This window comes from Lactuca saligna, chromosome 2, assembly GCF_052625555.1.
Source record: "Lactuca saligna cultivar CGN05327 chromosome 2, ASM5262555v1, whole genome shotgun sequence".
NCBI classification, from domain to species: Eukaryota; Viridiplantae; Streptophyta; class Magnoliopsida; order Asterales; family Asteraceae; genus Lactuca; species Lactuca saligna.
Genome location: NC_136418.1, coordinates 143,740,624 through 143,764,638, shown reverse-complemented (window position 1 = coordinate 143,764,638; position 24,015 = coordinate 143,740,624). Strand labels below are relative to the sequence as shown.

The 24,015-nt window shown below is 40.5% G+C and overlaps 2 protein-coding genes across 2 annotated transcripts; one reads left to right on the top strand and one right to left on the bottom strand.

Annotated features, from left to right (window-relative positions):
- The first annotated feature begins 16,432 nt into the window (after nucleotides 1–16,432).
- LOC145031917 (uncharacterized) lies at nucleotides 16,433–18,355 on the top strand. The gene is made up of 5 exons (XM_078980571.1): nucleotides 16,433–17,042; nucleotides 17,341–17,377; nucleotides 17,476–17,712; nucleotides 17,789–17,836; nucleotides 17,921–18,355. Exons 1-5 carry the CDS (start codon nucleotides 16,738–16,740, stop codon nucleotides 18,089–18,091), a joined length of 798 nt encoding a protein of 265 aa, XP_078836697.1. The 5' UTR covers nucleotides 16,433–16,737; the 3' UTR covers nucleotides 18,092–18,355.
- A 2,188-nt stretch (nucleotides 18,356–20,543) lies between these two features.
- Nucleotides 20,544–23,813, bottom strand: CRS1 (maize chloroplast splicing factor-like protein). The gene is made up of 8 exons (XM_078980570.1): nucleotides 22,982–23,813; nucleotides 22,546–22,903; nucleotides 22,323–22,453; nucleotides 21,892–22,251; nucleotides 21,637–21,793; nucleotides 21,257–21,546; nucleotides 20,954–21,152; nucleotides 20,544–20,827 (listed from the first exon to the last, which is right to left on the bottom strand). The coding sequence occupies exons 1-7, from the start codon at nucleotides 23,747–23,749 to the stop codon at nucleotides 21,075–21,077; spliced, it is 2,142 nt and encodes a 713-aa protein (XP_078836696.1). The 5' UTR covers nucleotides 23,750–23,813; the 3' UTR covers nucleotides 20,544–20,827; nucleotides 20,954–21,074.
- Nucleotides 23,814–24,015: the final 202 nt, after the last annotated feature.

The window sequence follows — 24,015 nt, the reverse complement described above, 5'->3', positions numbered from 1 at the left end:
CAAGTTTTAGGCTGAAGATGGTGAATACGTTGGGTGTACATGCCGGTATGCTTAGCGTACAAGCCTCCAAGCGTGTACTCAATCTGTTGGGTGTCATATGTTTGGGCTTCGGGTTTGGGCCATCTTTTGGGCTTAATTTCTTGGGGGAATTGTTGGGCCATCTGAATGAAGGTGTTTGGACTATGAAAAAATGGTGGGCCTTAGGGTAAGCCCCATGTAGGGATTTGGGCCTAATTTGGAAAATTGGGCCATATATGGGCCTTGGAAGGTTAATTGGTTTGTGGACCTTTATGGATTGAAGTTTGGGACTTAATATTAGGATAAGCTAGGTAAGGGGTAAAATGGTATTTTTTACCAAAAGTATGGATTGAAGGATATAGATACGACTCTATTTGTTAATTGGGTGTTATTTGATATTGATAGTTCAAGGAATTGTCGGATCAGCAGTCAGGGATTATCAGTGTGATTCAGCAGTGTGAGGTGAGTCTCCTCACTATACTTTTGGGTCGAAAGCATCAATACCGACCAAATTATTTATGTAGTATAGGAAGACTAGGGGGAGGCCCTTGGAATTTGTATAAAATACCAGGAGGTGGCTCCTGGAAAATCTGTATGTAAGACCAGAGTGTAGACTCTGGAAGTTAAGTAGATTAGTAGTTGTAGACTGTATGCTATTTGTATTTGTGATTCTTGCATGGAAGACCAGGAGGTGGCTCTTAACACTGGTCTGTAAGACCCTAGGTTTGGTCCCCCACCTGGCAAGGAAGACCATTATACAGCTCATGGCATAATGGCAAGACTATGGTTGGCACATAGCACCCCCTATTGAATGTTGGATATTTATGATATGTATGACTCGTATATTATGTATGGTATGTGGTATTTGGTGAACTCACTAAGCTTTGTGTTTACATTTGTTGTTTATGGTTTCAGGTACTTCTAGTTTGAAAGGGAAGGGCCGGCCTGATTGCAATGCATACACCTATATTTTCTTCAACCTTGAGATTTTTGGATTATACTATGATAACTGTTTTAATAAGAATTACCTTTAAGTGTTTTAGTAAATGATACATGGGTGTTTTGGTTGTTTTAAAAAACAAAATTTTTACCTTCATATTTTGGAGCGTTACAAGTTGATATCAGAGCCTTGGTTTGAGGGACTCAAACATACTCTCGAGTATGCCTGGACTCAAACTGAGGGTTTGGTGAACAATTTTATAAAATAAATGTTTTATTAAAAGGGTTTCTAATCAAAGAAAGGGGTGTGATGTGTGCAATCGTTCGAGCTCAAGTAAGTGGTTCCCACAATACCAATACATGTTTATTATGATATATGATATGATTATGAGAATTACATGCTAGATTGAGGCTAAGGATCTCCTCAGGATTTTACGATAGGAGAAATGACTTTATATGCCTGGTTTTATGAGCTTTAGAATTGCATGCTGGTATGGTTTTCATATTAGTGGATAGAATGTCTTGATTAGTGTATGTTGGTTAGATTTTCCACTTCCTGAAGGCTACTTGCTTTGTGCTTTGTGGGGCTCTTACCGATGTGAATCAACTACTAAGTGAATATGCTAAGTGACATGTAGCACAGGTTAATAAGTCTCAGAATGTTGTATCTAACCTTATTACGTAGATCTTGTCTGAGTCTAATCGTTTTAGGATTGAGTCTTTTACTAGAAGGATTATTTGATCTCTATTGCATGTGACTGTATTTATGAGGTAGTTAGTTGACATTGGTAGGAGCCTTTCAGCAGCTAAGGGCAAGGTGAGGTTTGGAACCTAAGGGAGCCTAGGAAGTGCTTCGGTAGGTTTAGTGGTGTTGTTTAGCGATCAAAGGGTGAATTAGTTTGAGAGGTTAACTTAGAGGATTCGGGATGATTTTTGAGGAAGGTATGGATAGGTGTGGAAAGTAATATTGGGCCCATACCAATAAAAGTAATGGATCCATACTTGAATTGAGGAGAGTCTTGGACAATTTAGAAAGCTTGTGGAATGAGGATTCTTGGGAATGTTCTGATTATTTGCATGTTGTATTTCAGTTTGGTGATTAGCACTTAAGAAGGATGTTCAGATTTTGTTCCGGATCTGGTGCAAGTACTGAGCTGATTAACGAGTAGATGTAGGAGTTCATCTTGTCGGAAATTACCCACAAAATTTTGGAGCATACTCATGTGATCTTTGGTTTGGTCAATAAGGGGATATTGGAGACTATGGATGAGCGCTTGGGTGCGTTATGTGCTGAGGTTATGGCTATTGTTGGAGCTTGCACTCTTTTTTTCCTTGAGTTTCGTGTTTGTGGAGCCTCCACGCTCTCTATGGAGAAGGACACCATTTCCAGTAGGAGATGGTTATCAGATATGGATAACGTGTTCAGGACGAGTTTCTGTCCCGAGGAGTCGAAGGTCGGATTTGATTCCTGTCTTTTGAAGGACAGGGCACAGGACTGGTGGGATAAGGTATGACGTGAGGTGGTGATGATGTTATTGATGCGTTTTCATGGGATGATTTTTTGACCAGGTTTCGAGTTAAGTTTGCACCAATGATTGAGGTACATTAGTTGGCGCGAGAGTTTCAGGATCTCGCTAGACTACTGAGACTGTGGAAGAGATCACTGCCAAGTTCCGGGAGAGGGCCATATTGTTTCCATAGTATGCGGCGAACGAGGAAATGAAGAAGGTAAGGTATCATGATATGTTGAGGGATGATATCAGGGAGTTTATGAGTATATCAGGGTGTAAGACCCTGAATGATATGAATTATAGAGTTTGAGAGCAGAAGATCGATTTGGAGCACCTTGGGAAGAGTGCACTAGATCAAGTGCAAGAAGTGGAGAGTCTCGAGAAGAGACCTGAGACTTCAGGTCAGCAATTGAGGGGCCAGCAGAGACAGGTTCAGTGGAGCACATGCATGAAACTACACGATGGAGTTTGTCGTTCTAGGGGTTTGGGTTTCTACAAGTGTTGCAAGGTTGGTCATGTCAGCAGGGATTGTCTTCAGGGGCAATCCTGTTATGTTTTCACTACAACCATGTGGGCCACAAGAAGGCCGACTGTACGATGTTGAGGGAAAGATCAGTGAGTGCCCCTGATCCAGTTACTTTGAGGATCACTGATGGTCGTGAGGGTAGGACAGGAGCTCTAGTAGAGAGGATTCGGGCATTGCAGTTTCAGATAGGGGAAGCCAAGACTCCAACAGGTGATATTCCAAGTATGCTATCTTTGCTTTCTCTTTGGTTGTTGCCAATATTTTTGTTTCTTGAAATTTTTAATTGGTATAGGCAAGCTTTATCTTTTGGTTTAATTCTATGTTATTTTTTAAATTGTATCAACAAGAATCCTTATATTCCATTTGCATGCCATGAATCATTAGTGGGTCATTAAGGGGGTGTATCTTGTTAAGTGGGTTTTAGTGTGTTCGATTGTTTTTCTGATTCTTTGTTTGGTTCAGTTCAGGGGTATCGATTAGAAGGTCTATGATCAGGTTCAACAAGTTAGTTCTCCAGTATAGTAGTTTATTGGTTTTAGCAATTAAGCTTGGTTTGCCACCATGAGTGCAAGGGGAATTAATCTATTGTTGAGATTTCAGAGAGTGTTTTTATGGATTTCGAGAGTTGAATGGACATCCGGATGGGCTAGTGAAGCAACACTAGTTTTGGTAAGTGCAAGTTGTCGATGGTTCGACCATAAGGAGAAAAGATGGATGGAGAATCCATCAAACTTTGTGGACTCTGAGAACTTCGTCGAATCGAAGTGGGTGAGAACCATTCAGTTTTCCGGGGGAGATATCAGTTGTGAAACTAGGATGAGTTTCACATTCCCGTTGGGAGAAAAGACGACTCAGGTGGCCATCTGGATTGAGGATTGTGTGAGTTGGGAGTTCAGGTAACTTCCAGTAGTTGGCTCACACCTTCTTCGTGATGGATAACATGCTTTTGATTGCATCACTTATGATGCGGTAATCAACAATCTCAACCTCCAGCAGGGAATCCAAAGTCCCTGGAGCATTCCGAAACTACTTGTCAAGCGCAAGAGATACAAATGATCGAGTAGCTCCCGAATCAAAAAGAACATGAGCTAACATACCATTGACCAGAAAGGACCCTATACAAATGCACATACATAGACATATAAGCATAACAAATAATATATCAAACAGGAAAATAGATTACATACTAGCCACGACGTCCGGTGCAGCTCGAGCCTCCTCCGTGGTCAACTAAAATGCACGACTCTTCACTATAGGAGCATCCGCCTTGGTCGGGGGGGGGGGGGCATCAGTGATCCTCATTTTGGCGAGCGTAGTCACCACCACTGCTTCTCCTCCTCCTCCTCCTCCTCCTTTCAACCTAAGACAATAGGCTTTTTTATGGCCTGTCTGGTTACAGTGGAAACAAATCAAGCCCTTATTGGGACAATCCCTGCTCAGGTGGTCCGGTTGGCCACACACGTAACCACCCAAGCTTGCTACTCGACAGATCCGTTGTGCGGCATACCGCACTTGGCACACATGCCACGACCCCCTGCTGCCCCCTACTGGAAGAATTAGAGGTCTTAGGCTTTTTAGCCTGACGTACCACTGTCCGAGCCTTCTCTGGCTTCCACTTGGTGCGGAACTCCAACTCCATCTCCCGCTCTCAGGCCTTCTCTACCATCTCATTCAGGGTTTTTCACCCTGAAAAGCTCACAAACTCACGGATATCATCCCTCAGCATGGAATGATACCTCATCCTCCTCATATCCTCATCCGTAGCATACTGTGGGATTAATAGTGTTCTTTCCCGAAACTTGGCAGTGATCTTCGCCACAGTCTCGGTTGTATGTTGTAGCTCCTGGAACTCCCTCACAATCCGTTACACCTTGATTGATGGTGCAAACTCTAAATCAAAATGCCTTAAAAACTCCTCCCATGTCATCTTTGCTACTATAATTGATCCCACCTGATGGGTCACCCCCTCCCACCAATCCCTAGCTCGATCCCTCATACACGATGCAAACTCTACCTTTGCCGCCTTGGGGCAAGACCTCATGCATTGGGCGTTCTCTATGTTGGCCACTCAACATAAGCTAACTATGGGGTCTCGGACCCCAAAGAACTTTAAATAGGGTACAAACCCTGAAAATTAGGGTTTTCCTTTCTAGAGTCTACTCGTCGAGTTAGGGCTCCCCAAATCGTTGAGTTGAGTCCTTAAACCCACGTCCAAAAATATTTCTACATGGAGAGTTGGGGCTTCCCAACTCGTTGAGTTCCATTCCAAAACTTTAAAATACTGAAAATAATTAATAATTGGACCAAGTGTTACAAAAATACCCCAATTTCCACTTCAACTTCAAACAATCATAACTTCTTCGTTTCAACTCCACTTTTGGCGTTCTTTATATGCACGGAAAGGTATTGAAGATCCCTAGAATCCTATCTAATTACTTTGGATTTAAAACATACTAAACTAAGACTATAGTCCATGCAAGAATCCTGGAATATTACTTTTCCCATCTTACCCTTTTTACTTCGAAGCACAATTTGATGGCTTTAATCACTTAACCCAACATTATCAACATATGATAGCATCTAAACTCTATTCCCTTGAAGCTCAAGGCGTTTACTTGATTCATTTATTGTCTACGGTCCTAAAATAATATACTTCTCGAAACATGATGTGACACTAACCCAAATATGATGGAGATTCTCTAACGTAAATGTCATGGAGATTCTTTCCCCTTTCGCTCTTACTTGCATAAAACCTAGCCTACATAAGCTAAGGGTTTGGTCTTCTTGATTTCCAATAAATTACACAGACTAAAAGGAAAGAGTAATATGTTCTTGTTTTGAAAATTATCTACTTTGTGGTGTAAGCTAATAAAGAAACTCTATTTTAGGATTTCAAAGATCATTCGACAATTTATTCTTTTAATCTTTCTTGGAGTTAGTTTGTTGCTTTTTTTCATGAATATAGATCATATATTGTAGTTTGATTGGTCAAACTTGGTATGCTTCCATTGCTTTACTTTGTATTTTTCAAGAGATAATAACAAAACATGTGCGTATACATATGTTATTTCCATTTCCCCCCTTGAAACCGACGTATATATATATATATATATATATATATATATATATATTTGCTCTCATGATGGGAGCCTAGTTGTAGCGCCCGGTTCCTGGTACATAATTAAAATATACATTTTTGCACAATTATTTTGGGACTCGTCGAGTTAGAGGCACAAACTCGTCGAGTAGAGGATAAAATTGGACACGGGAAGAACAACCTACTCGACGAGTAGGCTTGTCTAGGTGAAACCTTAATTTAATGGTTTGCATCATATTTAAACACCTTAGCCGGTCAGTTGTGGCCTCCCTCACACCTCCCTGTGTCTAGAAAACCCTAAATCGAAACCTTAACCTTGTTTGAGTGTTCTTGAGCCATTTTTGTGTGTTTGTGGTGGTTGTGAAGATTGAGAATGAAGAAGGATCTTAGGAGTTCAAGTGAAAGCTAGTAGATCCAGAGGTTGTGTCCCATTTCCATCTCATTGGAGGTAAAAAGCTTCAACCTTGACCATTTATCTCTTAGATCTCTAATTAGGGTTCATTTCTTCATTTTCTAAACTTTTATAGAGCCACATTCGAGATTGTGTGGTTCTAAGAGGGTATGACTTAAGATCTGGAACCATTGAGTGTTCTTATGGTATAAAGGTTCCAACTTTATTGCCATAAGCACCCTATGCATCTTGTAGACTCCATTTTAGGTCCATTTGGGCCAAATACCCAATGCATAGACGTCAAGTTTGGGACTTTACGCATATTATGGACCCTAAAAGGCCAGATCTATGTTTTGGATGCCTTAAGAATAACTGAAATCGAGTTTATAGTTTTGTACATAGAGGAACTAAGCGAGTCACTCATGTGACTCGGCGATTAAGGACGGATTTTCGACCAATTCCCTTCTGACAATGGACCATGTGTTAAGTTAGAAGAACACTTAGTCGGCTGGGCTCAGTAAGGACCTGGAAATCATGGGAATCGGCGAGTGTATGAACTAACTCAGCAAATTCAAGGCTATATCCAAAGAATATGAAGATGGACTCGGTGAGTCCAGCACTAAGAGCATCACCTTGCATGAAGATGAACTCGACGAGTTAAGGACTAAACGTCCCAACTAGCATGAAGATGGGCTCAACGAATCAAAGGATGAACTCGCCGAGTCACTTGCAAAGGATCCCGACTCAGTATCAGGGAACTAGACGAGTTGGTGGACCGACTCGGCTAGTTGACTGAAAGTTGACTTTGACCAGGGTGTTGACTTTGACTTTGACTTTGACCTTGACCTAAGTTGACCATGAAATGGTAAGTAAGGAAGATGATTATGTGTAGGATTTGAGAGGAGTTGATCCCGGCAGCGAGGACAGTTCAAACATTTCATGGCACTAAGGTGAGTTACCTTCCAGTAAAAGTGGGTCGAAGGCACCAATGTCGGCCCACTGGTAGATGATTATCGTTGAGATGATTGTCTTTGTGATAATTATCTGGTTTGCTACTACCTAATATGTTTATGTGCTAGCATCATACATTATATATTATAGTGGTAGTAGGAGGGGAATAGTCCCCAAGTTCGATTATTAGGACCGAAGGGAAGGTCGGGCACCCCAGATATGCCTGACAGTATGTTTATGCTATGTTTTGTGTGGTAGTGGTAGGGGTGAAATAGTCCCCAGAGTAGGTTAGAATAAATCGGAGGATAGATTAGCACCCCAGAACTGTTTGACATAGGTAGGTCAACACCCTAGAATCGCCTGGCAGGGTAGGTCAGCACCCCAGAATTGCTTGACATGGGTAGGTCGGGCACCCCAGAATTGCCCGAAAGTATGTTTGTTGTATGATATGTGGTATAATGGGGGGGGGGACTCACTAAGCTTTGTGCTTACGGTTTTCAGTTTTGGTTTAAGGTACCTCTTCGTCGAAAGGGGAGGAGACGGCACGGTAGTAGCACATCACACACACACACACGATTCCACATTTTGAGATCCATGGGATTGTACTCTGACATTATTACTATTGATGATATGATTTTTGAAAGTTGTGATTGTTGTTTTACGGATTGATATGATATCGATGTTGTTTTAAGTAAACTGTTTTATAAGTAACATATTTAAAAACAAAATTTTTGGTCTCGAAAATTGGGATGTTACAAGTTGGTATCAGAGCCTTGGTTCGAGGAATTTGGACACACCTTCGGGGGTATTTGGACTCAAATCGAGGGTTTGAAAGATTTTTCACAAGAAAATGGTTTTTCTAAAGTTAAAGTAAAAAGTTTTGGAGAAAGAACAAGTGTGTGATGTGCGCGACTGGTCGAGCTCAAGTAAGTTTTCCCCAACTTACCCATACATTTTATGATATGAAATGATTATGAGAACTGCATGCTAGATTAGGGCTAAAGATCTAGGAAGGATGCCTTTTATGCCTATTGTATGTGTATGAGAACTACATGCTAGAATAGGGCTAAGGATCTAGGAAGTTGTCTGATATACATGTTGTATGTGCCTATTGGGTTGCATGATAGTACTGATTAGACAGTGATATGATAGCCTAAATAGGATATGCTTGGTTTGGGTTACTCAATGCCCGAATGTTGCTTGCTTTGTGCTATTAGGGGTCCTAGTTATCTTTAATTAACTAGTAAATGAATACGTTAAGTTACATATTACGAGGATTAAATAATTTCAGAAGGTTAGGTTTATCCCTATTTCGCAACTCTCGTTTGAGTCTAACAGTTGTAGGGAGAGACCTCTCATTCGAAGAATTATCTGGTCTTAGTAATATGTAATAGCATTTGCGAGCTAGTTAGGGAGAGATGACAAGGAATTCTTGTGCAGCTAATGGAGGAGAGTGGGTTGAAGAGTTAGCCTAGGGTAAGCCTAGGACGAGATTAGTGCAGCGAGCAATAATAGTAGAAGGGACTTGGTGAAGTCAAGGAAACCCTTGAGGAAAGTATGAATATATGTGGAAGGTAGTATGAGCCCGTACTACTGAAAGCAGAGGATCCGTACTCGAGTCAAGGAGGGCTGAGACAGAACCAAGGAACCTATAGAATGTATGGGATCTCTTGAGATTATGTATCACCCTGACACTTATGTATTTTGTTTCAGAATGGTGATGATTACGCGACACAGAGCAGGAGGATCGGAATCAGGGTAAGGATTAGGATCAAGTTCGGGCTCCGAGCCAGTGGATGAGAGACTACACGAGTTCATCGCGTCAGAGATCACGAGAGGTATCCTTGAGGCGACCTCAGTTATCTTTGGGTCGATCAAGGAAAGGATCATAGAGCTGATGGAGGATCACCTCATGGCGTTCAGGAGTGAGAAGGCATCCAGCTATTCAGAATCGCACGCACTGTCCATAAAGGAATTCAGGGGGTGTGGTGCGCCATACTTTCACTGGGCGAAGGAACCCATCATTGCCAGGAGGTGGATTGCAGACATGGAGTCTACTCAGTTGACTAGCTTCTGTCCTGAGGGGTCGAAGGTTTGGTATGTGGTTGGATGTTTGATAGACAGAGCCAGAGATTGGTGGGAGTCAGTTGGTGACTGTCTGGGAGCCTCAACCATTGAGGCTATGACTTGGTCGGACTTCGTGACTAGGTTTAAGTCGGAGTTTGCACCGACTATGGAGCTCCAGTAGTTGGCCAGAGAGTTCCTCGACATGATACAGACGATAGAGACAGTGGTTGTGATTACCAACAAGTTCCTGGAAAGGGCCTTGTTGGTGCCTCAGTATGCGGGAGATGAGGAGATGTGGAAGACCCGCTATCACGACATGATGAGAGCTGATATTCAAGAGCATGTCAGCTACTCGGCATGCCCAACTATGGATTCTATGATTTACTGGGCGAGGGAGATGGAGATTTATTTGGAGCACATCAGAAAGAGGAAGGTGGAAGAGGTGCAGGTGACTAGGGTTTCGGGGAAGAAACCCAATGGATCCGACACTAGGTCGAGAGGCCAGTCGGTCCAGAGCTGCTGCAGGAAATGTGACAGGTCACATGAGGGATTTGTAGATTAGGTTCAATGGGTTGCTATAAGTACGACAAGACTGGGAACTTTAGAAAGGATTGTACTGCCCCTACCCCTACATTCCAGACATCATACCTGATTTGCTTCCATTGCAATCAGAAGGGCCATAAAAAGGCCGATTGCCCGAGATTGACAGCCGTAGCAGCGCCAGCCCCAATGACCCTGAGAATTACTGATGGATGGCAGGGCAAGACAGAGACTCCAGTAGTGAGGAGTTGAGCCTTCCAGTTGACTACCGAGGAGGCACGCGTTGCAGCCGATGTGGTGACGGGTATGTTTTCTTCTCCCTAGCACTTATTTTATGTTGCTTAAGATATTTATATATATGTTTTATGTGCTATTTAGGATCATTCCATGTGAACGGTATTCTGGTTTAGGTGTTGTTTGATTCGGGGGCTACCCGATCATTTGTCTCTCTTTCCCTTAGCAAGAGGTTTTCTGAGTCTTTAGGCATGTTAGATTGCCCTTTAGAGGTCGAGATTGTAGATGACCGATCAGTACGAGCTGCAGAGGTTTTTAGGGATTGTGTTCTGAGGTTGTATGAGGAGTGCTACCTAGTAGACTTGGTTGCCATTCTGTTGCATGGGAACAAGGTTATTACAGACATGAATTTGTTGATCCCCAATGGGGCAGTGATCGACTGTGCGCAGCAGTTGGTCCCAGTCAGGACCCCAAGTGGGGGAGTGCTAGTGATTCAGGGCGAGAGACCACAGCGAGGACCAGCCCTTTGCTCAGCAGCGAGGGCTAGGCGCTACCTACAGCAGGGTTGCGCTGGTATGTTGTCTATGTTATGGATACCCGAGAGGCGGGTAGGCGACTGTGAGTGATGTGCCAATGGTGCGAGAGTACACGTATGTATTCCCAGAGGATCTATCTGGGATATCACCGTAGAGACAGGTAGAGTTCAGGATTGACTTGGTACCAGGTGCGGCTCCGATAGCCAAGGCACCGTATCGGTTGGCTCCTCCCAAGATGCAGAAGTTGTTTGCACAGCTACAAGAGCTGTTAGACAAGGGATTCATTAGACCGAGAAGTTCGACCTGGGGATCCCTGATTCTGTTTGTGAAGAAGAAGGATAGGTCGCATCGGATATATATAGAATAATGGGAGCTGAACAAGGTAACAGTGAAGAACCGTTACCCGCTCCCGAGGATTGATGATCTTTTCGACCAACTTCAGGGGGGAAATTGGTTTTCCAAGATAGATTTGCGGTCATTCTACCATTAGATGAGGGCCAGAGACGAGGACGTACAGAAGATTGCTTTCCGGACTCGCTATGGCCACTGCGAGTTCATGGTGATGCCCTTCGGGCTCACCAATGCTTATGTCGCGTTTATGGACCTCATGAACTGCGTATACAAGCCGATGTTGGATCGATCTGTGATAGTTTTCATTGATGAGATCTTGGTTTACTCCAAGATGCAGGAGAAGCATGAGGAGCACTTGCAGGAGGTGTTAGATACCCTGCGAAGGGAGAGCTTGTATGCCAAGTTCTCCAACTGTGAGTTCTGGTTGCGCGAGGTGCAGTTTCTTGGGCATCTTGTCAACCAGAACGGGATTTTGGTTGACCCGGCCAAGGTGGAGGCTGTGATGAGATGGGAGGTTCTGAAGTCTCCATCTGAGATTCAGAGTTTCCTGGGATTGGCAGGCTATTACCAGAGGTTCATTCAGGACTTCTCCAAGATAGTCATGCCCTTAAACCGACTGATGAAGAAAACCATTGTATTTCATTGGGGGCCTGAGCAGCAGGCAACGTTTGATACTTTGAGGCTGAGATTATGCGTGGTGCCGATTCTAGCCCTGCCAGAGGGCATGGAGGATTTTGTAGTATAATGTGATGCATTTATTGGTTTGGGCGCAGTATTGATACAGAAAGGGCATGTCATTGCCTACACCTCGAGGAAGCTAAAGCCTCACGAGGCTAATTACCCGACGCATGATTTGGAGTTGGGGGCGTTTGTCTTCATCCTCAAGATTTGGCAACACTACCTCTATGGGGTATGATGTACCATTTACACGAACCAAAAGAGTTTGAGGTACCCCATGAATCATCTAAATCCAAACATGATGCAGTGTCGGTGGCTAGATGTGGTGTAGGATTACGATTGTAAGATCCTCTACCACCCGGGGAAGGCCAAAGTTGTGGCAAATGTGCTTAGTCGCAAGGCAGCCCCGATCAGAGACGTATGCTTGAGGATGACAGTAGTAACTCTATTATTGGAGCAGATCCGTGAGGCGCAGGTCGAGGGTTTGAATGAGGAGCACTGAAAATGCGAGCGGATCATAGTCCAGGTGGCCTCGTTTGATTATGACAGCCGCAGGCTGCTAACCCTGCATGGGAGGGTCTGGGTTCTGTATTGGGGTGGAGTACGGAAGATTCTGATGGATGAGGCCCACAAATCCAAGTTTCTATCCATCATGGGGCAACGAAGATGTACAGTGATCTTCATCCTAATTATTAGTGGCCCTGCATGAAGCGGGGTGTAGCTTGGTATGTTGAGAGGTGTTTGACCTGCAGGAAGGTCAAGGTTGAGCCCCAGAAGCCTCATGGCAAGACGCATCCATTGGACATCTCCATGTGGAAATGGGAAGACATTACCATGGATTTCATCACCAAGCTTCCCAGGAACGCACTGGGAGTAGATTCCATATGGGTCATTGTGGATCGGTTGACCAAGAGTGCCCATTTCATATCGATCCAAGAGAGCATTTTGGCCGAGAAGCTGGACGACATCTATATTCGAGAGGTTGTAACCCGGCATGGAGTGCCAGTCTCCGTGATTTTTGACAGAGACGTGCAATTTACTTCTAGATTCTGGAAGAAATTTCATGACGAGTTGGGTACTCGTTTGCACTTTAGCATTGCTTTCCACCCGTAGAAGGATGGTCAGACCGAGCGGACCATACAGATATTGGAGGATATGTTGCGGGAGTGCGTATTAGACTTTGGTGGTAGTTGGGATACCTACCTTCCCTTGGCAGAGTTATCCTACAATAATAGTTACCACGCTAGTATTGATCGTCCTCCCTTCGAGATGTTATACGGGAGAAAGTGCAGGACTCTGATATGCTAGGGTGAGGTTGGGCAGAGGGTCATGGGGAGCATTGAAGTGGTGCTCAAGACGACGGAGAGGACCCATCAGGTCCGAAGCAGGTTTCAGACTGCTCAGAGTTGGCAGAAAAGTTATGCCAACAAGCATCGTTCGGACCTAGAGTTCTAGGTCAGGGATATGGTCCTCCTGAAAGTGTCACCTTGGACAAGTGTCATCTTGGAAAGGTGTCATCCGATTCAGGAAGCGGGGCAAGTTGGGCCCCAGGTACATTGGACCTTTCAGGGTTGCAGCCCGGATGGGCAAGGTGGTGTATAGGTTGGACCTGCCAGCCGAACTTAGCCATATTCACAACACCTTTCATGTCACCCAGTTGTGGAAGTGTCTGGCAGATGATTCAGCAGTGGTACCTCTAAAGGATATTCAGGTGGATGACAGCCTGAACTACATCGAGCGACCAATAGTTATCCTCGACAGGAAGTCGAAGGACCTGAGGAACAAGAGGGTCAAACTAGTGAAGGTGCAATGGCAGCACCGCAAGGACTCAGAATGGACTTAGGAGCTGGAGGACGAGATGAGGGAGCACTATCCCGAGATTTTCCCAGACACAGTGGCAGACTTCGAGGACGAAATCTAAAATAAGTGGGGAAGATTTGTAGTGCCCGATTCCTAGTACGCAATTTAAATATACATTTTTACATAATTATTCTGGGACTCAGTGAGTTGGAATCCCCAAGTCGTCGAGTAGAGGTTAAAATTGGACGCGGGAATAAGAACCTACTTAACGAGTCGGATGCCCTGACTCGACGAGTAGGCTTGTCTGGGTGAAACCCTAATTTAAGGGTTTGCATCCAATTTAAAACACCTTAACTCTCCAGTTATAGCCCCCCTCATCGCCTCCCTATGTACAGAAAGCCCTAAATCGAAACCCTAACCTTGTTTGAGTGTTCTTGAGCCATTTTTGTGTGTTTGTGGTGGTTGTGAAGCTTGAGAATGAAGAAGGAGATTGGGAGTTCAATTGGAAGCTAGTAGATACAGAGGTTGTGTCCCATTTCCAGCTAATTTGAAGTAAAAAGCTTCAACCTTGACCATTTATCTCTTAGATCTCTAGTTCATTTCTTTATTTTCTAAACTTTTATAGAACCACATTCGAGATTGTGTGGTTCTAAGAGGGTATGACTTCAGATCTGGAACCATTGAGGGTTCTTATGGCATAAAGGTGCCAATTTTATTACCATAAGCACCCCATGCATCTTGTACACTCCATTTTAGGTCCATTTGGGCCAAACACCCCATGCATGGACGTCAAGTTTGGGATTTTACGTGTATTATGGACCCTAGGAGGTCAAGTCTATGTTTTGGATGCATTAAGACCAACTGAAATTGAGTGTATAGTTTTGGACATAGAGGGACTCGGCGAGCCACTCATATGATTCGGCGAGTCAGGACGCATTTCCCACCAAATCCCTTCTGATAATGGACCATGTGTTAAGTTAGAAGAACACTCAGTCGGGTAGGTTTAGTAAGGACCTGGGAATCATGGGACTCAACGAGTGTGTGAACTAACTCGGTGAGTTCAAGGCTATGTCCCAAGAATATGAAGATGGACTCGACGAGTCCAGCACTAAGAGCATCACCTTGCATGAAGATGAACTCGACGATTCAATGACTAAACGTCCCAACTAGCATGAAGATGGGCTCGGCGAGTCAAAGAATGAACTCGCTGAATCACTTGCAAAGGGTCCCGACTCTGTATCAGGGAACTCGACGAGTTGGTGGACCAACTCGGCGAGTTGACCTAAACTTGACTTTGACCTGGGTGTTGACTTTGACTTTGACCTAAGTTGACCATGAAATGGTAACTAAGGAAGATGATTATGTGTAGGATTTGAGAGGATTTGATCCCGACAGCGAGGACAGTTCAGACACTTCACGACACTAAGGTGAGTTACCTTCCAATAAGAAAGTGGGTCGAAGGCACCAATTTCGGCCCACTAGTAGTTGATTATCGTTGAGATGATTGTCTTTGTGATAATTGTCTGGTTTGCTACTACCTGATATGTTTATGTGCTAGCATGATACGTTATATGTGATAGTGGTAGTAGGAGGGGAATAGTCCCTAAGTTCGGTTATTAGGACCGAAGGGTAGGTCGGGCACCCTAGATATGCCTGACAGTATGTTTATGCTATGTTTTGTATGGTAGTGGTAGGGGTGAAATAGTCCCCGGAGCCGGTTGGAATAAACTGGAGGGTAGGTCAGCACCCCAGAATTGCTTAACAGGGGTAGGTCAACACCCCAGAATCGCCTGGCAAGGTAGGTCAGCACCCAAGAACTGCTTGACATGGGTAGGTCGGGCACCCCAGAATTGCCCGACAGTATGTTTTTTGTATGGTATGTGGTATGATGGGGGGACTCACTAAACTTTGTGCTTACGGTTTTCAGTTTTTGTTACAGGTACCTCTTCGTCGAAGGGGAAGGAGCCGACACGGTAACAGCGCATCACACACGATTCCGCATTTTGAGATCCATGAGATTGTACTATGACATTATTACTATTAATGATATGACTTCAGAAACTTGTGAATGTTGTTTTATGGATTGATATGCTATCGATGTTTTAAGTAAACTGTTTTATGAGTAAAAAATTTAAAAACAAAATTTTTTGTTTCGAAAATTGGGATGTTACACTAGTGGTTGAAGAGTGAAACTCAACATAGGAAGTTTGAATGTTCAAACCCAGACACACCAAAAATATTGTTAGTGTTCCACGATTGTCATTCCACATAAACATTGAAATTAATTGATGTGAGCATTTTAAAGGATATGATTTAACTATCTTTAGGTACATTTTTTTGATACACATATGATTTTGTCCTCATCTTCTTTTGAAGCATCTTCAAATTGAAACTCAAAGTCATGGTCATATGTCCATGTGTATATCAATATAGCCACTTGACAAACAAGACGTATAACATCATGTTTCTAAAAAAAGATTGATGGATTCAATACAGATATATATTAACTCGTTATTCTAAATAAAATAAAATAAAATAGTAAAAAAATCCATATTCAAACTTGTCACCCACTTGAGCCTCATTAATCGCCTCTATAAAATCCGGCCGATATCGATCTTTTATCTGCTGAAATTAAAGCAAAGTAAAAAGTTCATTTCCTTCCCATTTTTTAATTCCATCTCAGCAGTAATATATATGTCAATGTCATGCAGTATCTATGTATGTATGTATGTATGATTGCATGATACATGTATCATAAACGTGAGTGGTTTAACCTTGGAAACGTTGCCACCTCTTCTCCCACTCTCATCTCTCTACAGCCGTCTATCCAATTCTCTCTCTTTAAAAAATCACCTGAATCAGAACCAATTTACACGCGCCGCCACTCACCACCTCCAATAAAACCGTCAGTCACACACCGCAGTCCCATAATTTCTCCTCCACCCATTCAAGAACCAGCATCGGAATAACAAAAAGAGAGATCTGTCAGATTCATCAATCCACCTTTTTCGGAAGCTAAACCCAATACATAAAAACTTTTCAACAAAATCGAGTTTAATTTATGAATCGAACTCACTCAACCATTAAAAGAATTACAGATGGGAGTGGTAACATCATCAATCGCTGCAAAACTCGCTTTCTTCCCACCTACTCCGCCGTCTTACACGGTAGTCGGCGACGCTTCCGGCAACGGCAAACTATTTATTCCAGAGGCTCCCAGGAGAGAAGGTGTCGACGTATTGAAGCTTAGAACTAAAAGAGGAAACGAAATAGTCACTGTTTATATCAAACACCCTAAAGCTTGTGCCACCCTTGTTTATTCTCATGGTAATGCCGCCGATTTGGGACAGATGCTCGAGCTTTTCGTCAAATTAACTCATCGTCTTCGCGTTAATGTTGTTGGGTATTCACCTCTGTGTAATTACTTACTTTTCTGCATAAATTTGACCAATTTCTGATCTGATGTTTATGAATAAGGGCACGAAATTTCTAGCCTTTATTTAACTTCACTGAAAACAATAGTTGATTGTTGACTTTTTCGTTGTCAGATTAGTGTTTGATAATTACTAAAGGATTCTGATAAGTGATAACCAGAAATGTATAACATTATTCGAATAGAAAGAGACAAAAAAACTAAAACAATCAATCTGAATTTTATATTGGATTCAAACATCAACATCTTTATTTTTTTATATCTGCAGCTATGACTACTCTGGCTATGGACAATCAAGCGGAAAGGTTTGTGAATTTGTCATCTTTAATTATCTTGAACTGATATTAACACAAACCCTTGTCGTATATTTCATAAAAAGAGTATCTTTTTTCTTGTTTAACAGCCTTCTGAGTGTAATACATACGCCGACATTGAAGCAGTTTATAAATACCTCAAGGAGAAACACAAAGTCAAAGACAATGAGCTAATCTTGTATGGTCAATCTGTTGGTAGTGGGCCCACCATTGATCTTGCCTCACGTGTATCTGGCTTGAGAGGCGTTGTTCTTCATAGCCCTATCCTCTCAGGGTTAAGGGTACTCTACCCTGTCAAACGAACCTATTGGTTCGATATTTACAAGGTACACTACACTCTCTACTCTGTTATCTGTTATCTGTTATCTGTCTGTATTTCTTATGTTTTTTTTTTGGTTTTAGAATATTGAGAAGATTGGTTTGGTGAACTGTCCGGTTTTGGTGATTCATGTAAGTTTCTTTTTTAGAACATTTTATAGTTGATTATCGGGCATTGTTAAAAGGCGAAAATGTGTGTTTATAAATATTAAATAGGGAACAGCGGATGAGGTTGTTGATTACTCTCATGGAAAGCAGTTATGGGAGCTTTGTAAGGATAAGTATGAACCATTGTGGCTAAATGGAGGTGGGCATTGCAATCTTGAGCTTTATCCTGAGTTTATTGTTCACTTAAAGGAGTTCAGTTTGGCTCTTGGAAGGAAATAATGGTTGTAAAGAATAGTTTAGATGGTAGACTTAAGTAAATGGAAACATTATTATGTAAGAAAAAATATTTTTTTTTCAAGGTTAATTTTTGGTATTGAATTGCCATGTATGACTTTGTAGTTTGTATATACTATATAATTATATATCCTTGATTTTCAGATACAACAAGTCAACAAGTATCATGTAGATATTGTATTCATGTATTATGAGTATGTGTATGAAGTATGAACATGGTAATATGATATGAATACCCCGTTACTACTATTGAGCTTTCCATCTACATGAATCTGTTTGATTGTTGTTCTATTTCTATATTGAAGGGCATAAGTATGTGTCGTAATCAATTAATTAAGTAAGTGCAATATTGTCCCATGAAGACTTTAAGAGTTTGAGTCGTTAAGACGTTAACATCTACAGTTTGACAAAAGTGTTGCTTAATTGTAAATTTTTTTATAATGTTAGACTTGGAATTGTGATAATCCTTTTCTTAGTAAAGTAAAATAAGTAGTGAATTTTGTGAATAATGTGAAAGAAAGGGACTAGGATGCTTAATATTCGTTGGTTGTAGGAACCATCCGAATGCTATGAAAATGTTGCGATGTCACGGATAAGAATAATGGTCGGTTGGATATTTGGAGGGTGACGTTAGAGGTAAAAGGGTTAAAGAATAATATGGATAAGAAGACATACTAATATATTTGATGCAATTTTAGAGGGAACCATAATGATGAGGAAATACAAATAAAAGATACAAGTATTTATGGTCTATAATGTAGAGGGTGTTTGGGATTATTTTTGAGCATCAAAAGTCCTTGTAGAAATACTTTTTGTAAAATAACTTTTTTAAAAGAAGGTCTTTAAAATGTATTTGGATCGACAAAAAGACTTTTGATTTAACTTTTATAGGTAAAACAATAAAAAATCACAAAAAGTCATGATTCTAGGACTTTTAGAAGCTTTTTATTATCTTCTTGGCAAAAGTCATCTCCAAAAGATCCTTTGAACTATCCAAATACCTTTTTTTTTTTTTTTTTTTTTTTTTTTTAACCTTTTAGAAAACTTAAAAGCCAAAAGTTATTTTAAAAGCGACCCCACGCACCCTCGCAATTGATATAATAAATAACTTTTAACTTTAACTTTTTCAAAAAGCCAAAAAATGTTTGGATAATAGAAAAATTCTTTTGAAAATGATTTTTTGCATAGAGAAAAAGGAGGGGTTTCAAAAAACCTGACTTTTAATGACTTTTTTTGACTTTACATGTAAAAGTTACACTAAAAATCATTTTGTTAATCCAAACATATTTTAAATAGCTCCTTTTGCAAAAAGTAGAATAAAAGTCATTCTACAAAAAAAAAACTTTTGATGTTCAAAAACAATCCCAAACACCCCCTAAGATTGTCTATATCTAACTTCCCATTAACCCATTTTTGTATGAGATTTGGGTCTCAACTTTCTTTAATTAAATTATCATATTCTTATGTAGGAATTTAATATAATTTGACTTTTTCAGATCCAAATTAAACTTAGGTTTTTGGTCAGTTCATATTAAACTTAGGTGATATGGATGCACAGCATCATAGTTGATGGGTAGAGTTGTCTCTTGTACGTTTTTGTTTTTATTTTTTATAGTTATATCTTGCTTCTTGCTCATATATTTGTCTTCTGATTATTCATATATTATTATGTTGATCTTATTGACTTACATCCTGTGATTTGTCATTTTTTTTATGTTATTTCATATGCTTATCTATGATGTGTACGTTTTTCTATATACACCGACTTTTCTCTCATTTGCTCATTCACAAATGATTGTTTTTTCACATGTCATGTGTCATCTTTGTGAAGTAGTCATCACCCCCCTCCCCCCCCCCCCCCCCCCCTCCCCCCACAACACACACACACATGTGGAACCAACACTATAGACATCTACCTCATCTTACCCATATCATCCTAATGTCATCCTCAGAGTTTGTTGTTTGTTTTGGTCAATGTTGATTGTAAGACATGTGGAATCATTGGTTCACTCTCAAAAAAGAAACATTTAAGGAAAGAGGAGAACCTCCAACATATATATATATATATATATATATATATATATATATATATATATATATATATATATAAAGATTGTTGCATCAATATGGAATACACTAACAAAACATCAACGAACCGAAATAAACATTTGATCACATAATAAATACCAATATGAAAAAACCGATAATTTTGAACTATAGAGGATTCAACAAGTTTTTACCCAAAACATGTTTAATAAAAAGATAAAAAAACAAAAAGAGGAAATAAATAATATATCTAATTGATGATGTCCTCTTCCATTCTGCCTTCAATCTTCAATGTTTTCTCTTCAAGTTTGGTATTGCTCTTCTTTTCCCAATACAAGTCCAAGCCAACTATTCTTTCCAGAATTCAATCCCCCCCCCCCCCCCCCCCCCCCCTTTTTTTCTCTCTTTTCCTACTCCAAATTATATGGAGGCTAAAGACGAAAGAAAAAGACAAGTCAGTTACCTCACCACCCCTATTGTTAAAAAGACCTAAGTACCCTTCTTAAACTTTCTTTTTGGCTTAACAAACTTAATGAAGATAGGACTTAATCTAGACATACATATAGGGACGTTTCTTTTTGACCTAATACATAAAAGATGTCTTAATAGGCTAAGTGGGTAGGGGGTGCATTACACATTTAGATCATCCATCTTTCCACCTTCTATTTGATTTCCCTACAATAAAGCACACACAGATTAGCATCAACTTCTACCACAATCTACCCACTTAACACTAGAACAAATACTTTTAATAAAAAAATACAAGGGAATAAGAATAATATAATAAATTAGAATCACCACCTTTTTCATTGTGTCAAAAAGGATTCACTTTGTAGCATTCCAGACATAACCATTCTCCCAATATCATATCTAAAAGCAAAGTAGAGCTAGAAGAACATTTAATGGCTCAAAAGGAAGAAGACTATTTGCTAAGCTTCTCCAATTTGCACTTAAGTTCATAAATAGCTTGTTGTCTCATATTTGCAAAGAACTTCAATGACTAAAACACAAAAAACAAACCATTATTCTAACCTTCATTCTATCTTTAAGAAAGAAAAAGATAACACAACACAAACATGAAGATCTTAACTTTATTTTACTTACCCCAATTCTTTGCAACTCCAAAGATTTCTGCAATGCTTCTCTTTTACTAAGTAGATTTCTTGAAATCTTTAAAGGGCGTTTATAATTCTTCCCACGATACATAATTATTCCATACCCAAGTTTCAATTTCTCTATGGAAACAAGTATTCCACCACTTTCTACTTCAAGACATTGTGAAGTGTACAACACCCTTGAAAACACTCTTTGCATTGTAACCACTTTCACTATTTCCCTATGCTTCCAATGTTGATGCATACCTTCTATCACTCCATCAAACACACCACGTCGCCCTAAAAAAAACAACATTTTTTAATCAATAATATAAACATAATCACCAAAAAAAGCAAAAACTTCATATCTTATTTATATTCGTTATTTACCAAGAACTAATGTGCTATCCATTTTCAACCCCATCTTTCGGTAACACTCTCTTTCTTCACTAGTCATAATCTCTTGATCCTCATTTGGCTCTGTGGTCTTGCATGCAGAGGATAATTTCATTAACTCTTTTGATGCTTTGTTTATCTTCATCTTGAGCTACAAAATGAAACAAAAAGTAATTGATTATAAATTTTATAATATCCATTTTTCGAATAAAATGAAATGTGAAAGTAATTTGAGTATAATATCCATACGATGAAATACTTGTGTTCTTGATTCCGGATTTCTTTTGCTAACTTAAACTTTTCAGCTTCGATTTCAACTTCGGAATCACTAATTCCGGAGTTGAATCCATGGTGTTTTGATTGAATCATTTCGAATTCTTTTAATGTACCAATGGTGCTAACATGAGCAAGATCCGATAATGTTTCATCAATATAGTCAAAGGTTTGACTTATGTTGGAACGTGTGGTTTCTTCTAGATGTTGGAAACTTCTGATTTCCATTTCTCTATTGGAAACAAGGTCTGCAATGGTGGGAGAAAGGAAATCTTTGCCTCTGTAAAGAATTATATAGAATTTATTACGTAGTAACAAGACTCCACCTGTTAAAACCTGCACATGTTAACAAATTATCACTTTAACGTCTAAATTTCCCTTTGACTTTTTGGTCAAACGAATATTACCTTCAGTTCATAAGCCATCTGTTCATTGTTTGTATTGGGAATTCCCCATTTCACTGCGATCTTTGCAATGTGACATTTCTCCCATAGCTTTAAAATGGCGGAAGCTAAGCCTTGCAGGTTTTGATTTCTTCCTGTAAAAAAGTTAACAATGGCGCCCCTGTTATCTCTTTGAATCGTTAATACTTAATACACATAAAATTATCGAACAGATTGATGAACATACCGAGGACAAAATGGGTAGGAAAATGGTAAGCTTGCTTCCTCAAGTGGGTTAACTCGTTGTCTGTGAGTTTAGATGGAGCGTTCATTAGAGAAAGTCTTGAAGGTGGTTTATATCCATGAACGATTTCAGGAAGTAAATCTGCATCAATCGGCAATGGCTTTGGCATCCACCAATCAATAAAGCGAGGGCCCAAACCATCTAATAATCTATCAGTTTCCCTTTCGTAAAGTGATCCTTGTACAGGCTTCGTCTCCTCTTTTCCACCATGGAAACTAGATCGCATCTCTCTGTAATTGCATCCTCTGTAGATAACAAGAGTATCTTTTTTACTCCATATCACTAAGCCTCCCGTTTTAATCTGCCATGAAGAAAATTTGTGGGTTTGATTTGTATGTTGCTAGAGAATTACAAGATGTGATTATGAAACATTACGAACCTCGACGATTTCGCGTGCTCTATCCATGTTTCGACACAAGGGCATATCGAATTTGAGCATAGCGAGTTCATCGGTTTTCCAAATTAACCTAATTTGTTCAAGAACACCATCGTTTACTCCTGCTTTCTTAACATTCACCCACTTCCTCATCCTCCTAGCCTCGTCTCTCAATCTCTCAAGTAGTTCATCATTAAGGGTTATATCAGCTGCAGTCACCGCTTTCACCCTTTTTGTCCTCCTAAACACCATTCTTTCCACCCTTTCCCACGGCAGTTTCCGGCGAAACAATCTCTTATCTGCTCCGTCGCTATCTTCGCCCAACTTCCCCAATGACAATTCAAACTCGATTGGTGCTAAATTTTTCTGGGTATCCTCTAATTCTTGATTTTCTTCTTCAAGAATATCTATACTGTACAAGATTTTCTTCATCGCGTGCTTGCCTCTTCCGCCACTAACTTTATGGGTCAATAATTTTTCGGCCTTTTCGTTTTTGTTATCAGAAGACTTCTTCCTGGTTTTAGGTTTTGAATAGTCAATAACTTGATTGGGTTCAAGAACAAGAGGACCTTTCATCCATGGAGCTGTTTTTGTAGCTGGAATCGGAGGATTTAGCTTAAATTCATTATTTGTGTCAGGGATTTCAGGATTGGTTTGGATGGGAACAGAAAGGGAATCGGGATGATTTTGAGGGTTTAAGCAGTGAATTTTTTTGGGGAAACTCAAAGCATTTGAGAGCATGGTGGGGGAGAGAAACATCCTTGCTGACATTGTGATGGAAGCAAAAATCTTGCCTCGAAGCTGAGTTTAGAAGTCGAAAACTCGAAATGCAGAGTGGCGAGATAAATCTATCCAAATGCAACAAAGGTCCCATTAAAATCTTGACATGTCATCATCTACGTGGCTGATTTGGCTGATGAGGCAAGGTCTTCCAGACTGTATGTATGCATCTATGGATCTCTTTTTTATCTACTTGACAAGGACAAAGACTCAAGGGTTACATTGCATGGAAAATTTTCCTAAAAGATGGTAAAATT

Bases quoted from the DNA above. Each gene is read 5' to 3' on its own strand.
- LOC145031917 (XM_078980571.1), top strand. From the start codon at position 16,738: ATGGGAGTGGTAACATCATCAATCGCTGCAAAACTCGCTTTCTTCCCA. The intron at 17,043-17,340 runs GTATTCACCTCT...TTATATCTGCAG, and splicing joins CTTCGCGTTAATGTTGTTGG to CTATGACTACTCTGGCTATG. The intron at 17,713-17,788 runs GTACACTACACT...TTTTGGTTTTAG, and splicing joins ATTGGTTCGATATTTACAAG to AATATTGAGAAGATTGGTTT.
- CRS1 (XM_078980570.1), bottom strand. From the start codon at position 23,749: ATGTCAGCAAGGATGTTTCTCTCCCCCACCATGCTCTCAAATGCTTTG. The intron at 21,794-21,891 runs GTATGGATATTA...TTCATTTTGTAG, and splicing joins AAGAACACAAGTATTTCATC to CTCAAGATGAAGATAAACAA. The intron at 21,153-21,256 runs GTAAGTAAAATA...TTTGTGTTTTAG, and splicing joins TGGAGTTGCAAAGAATTGGG to TCATTGAAGTTCTTTGCAAA.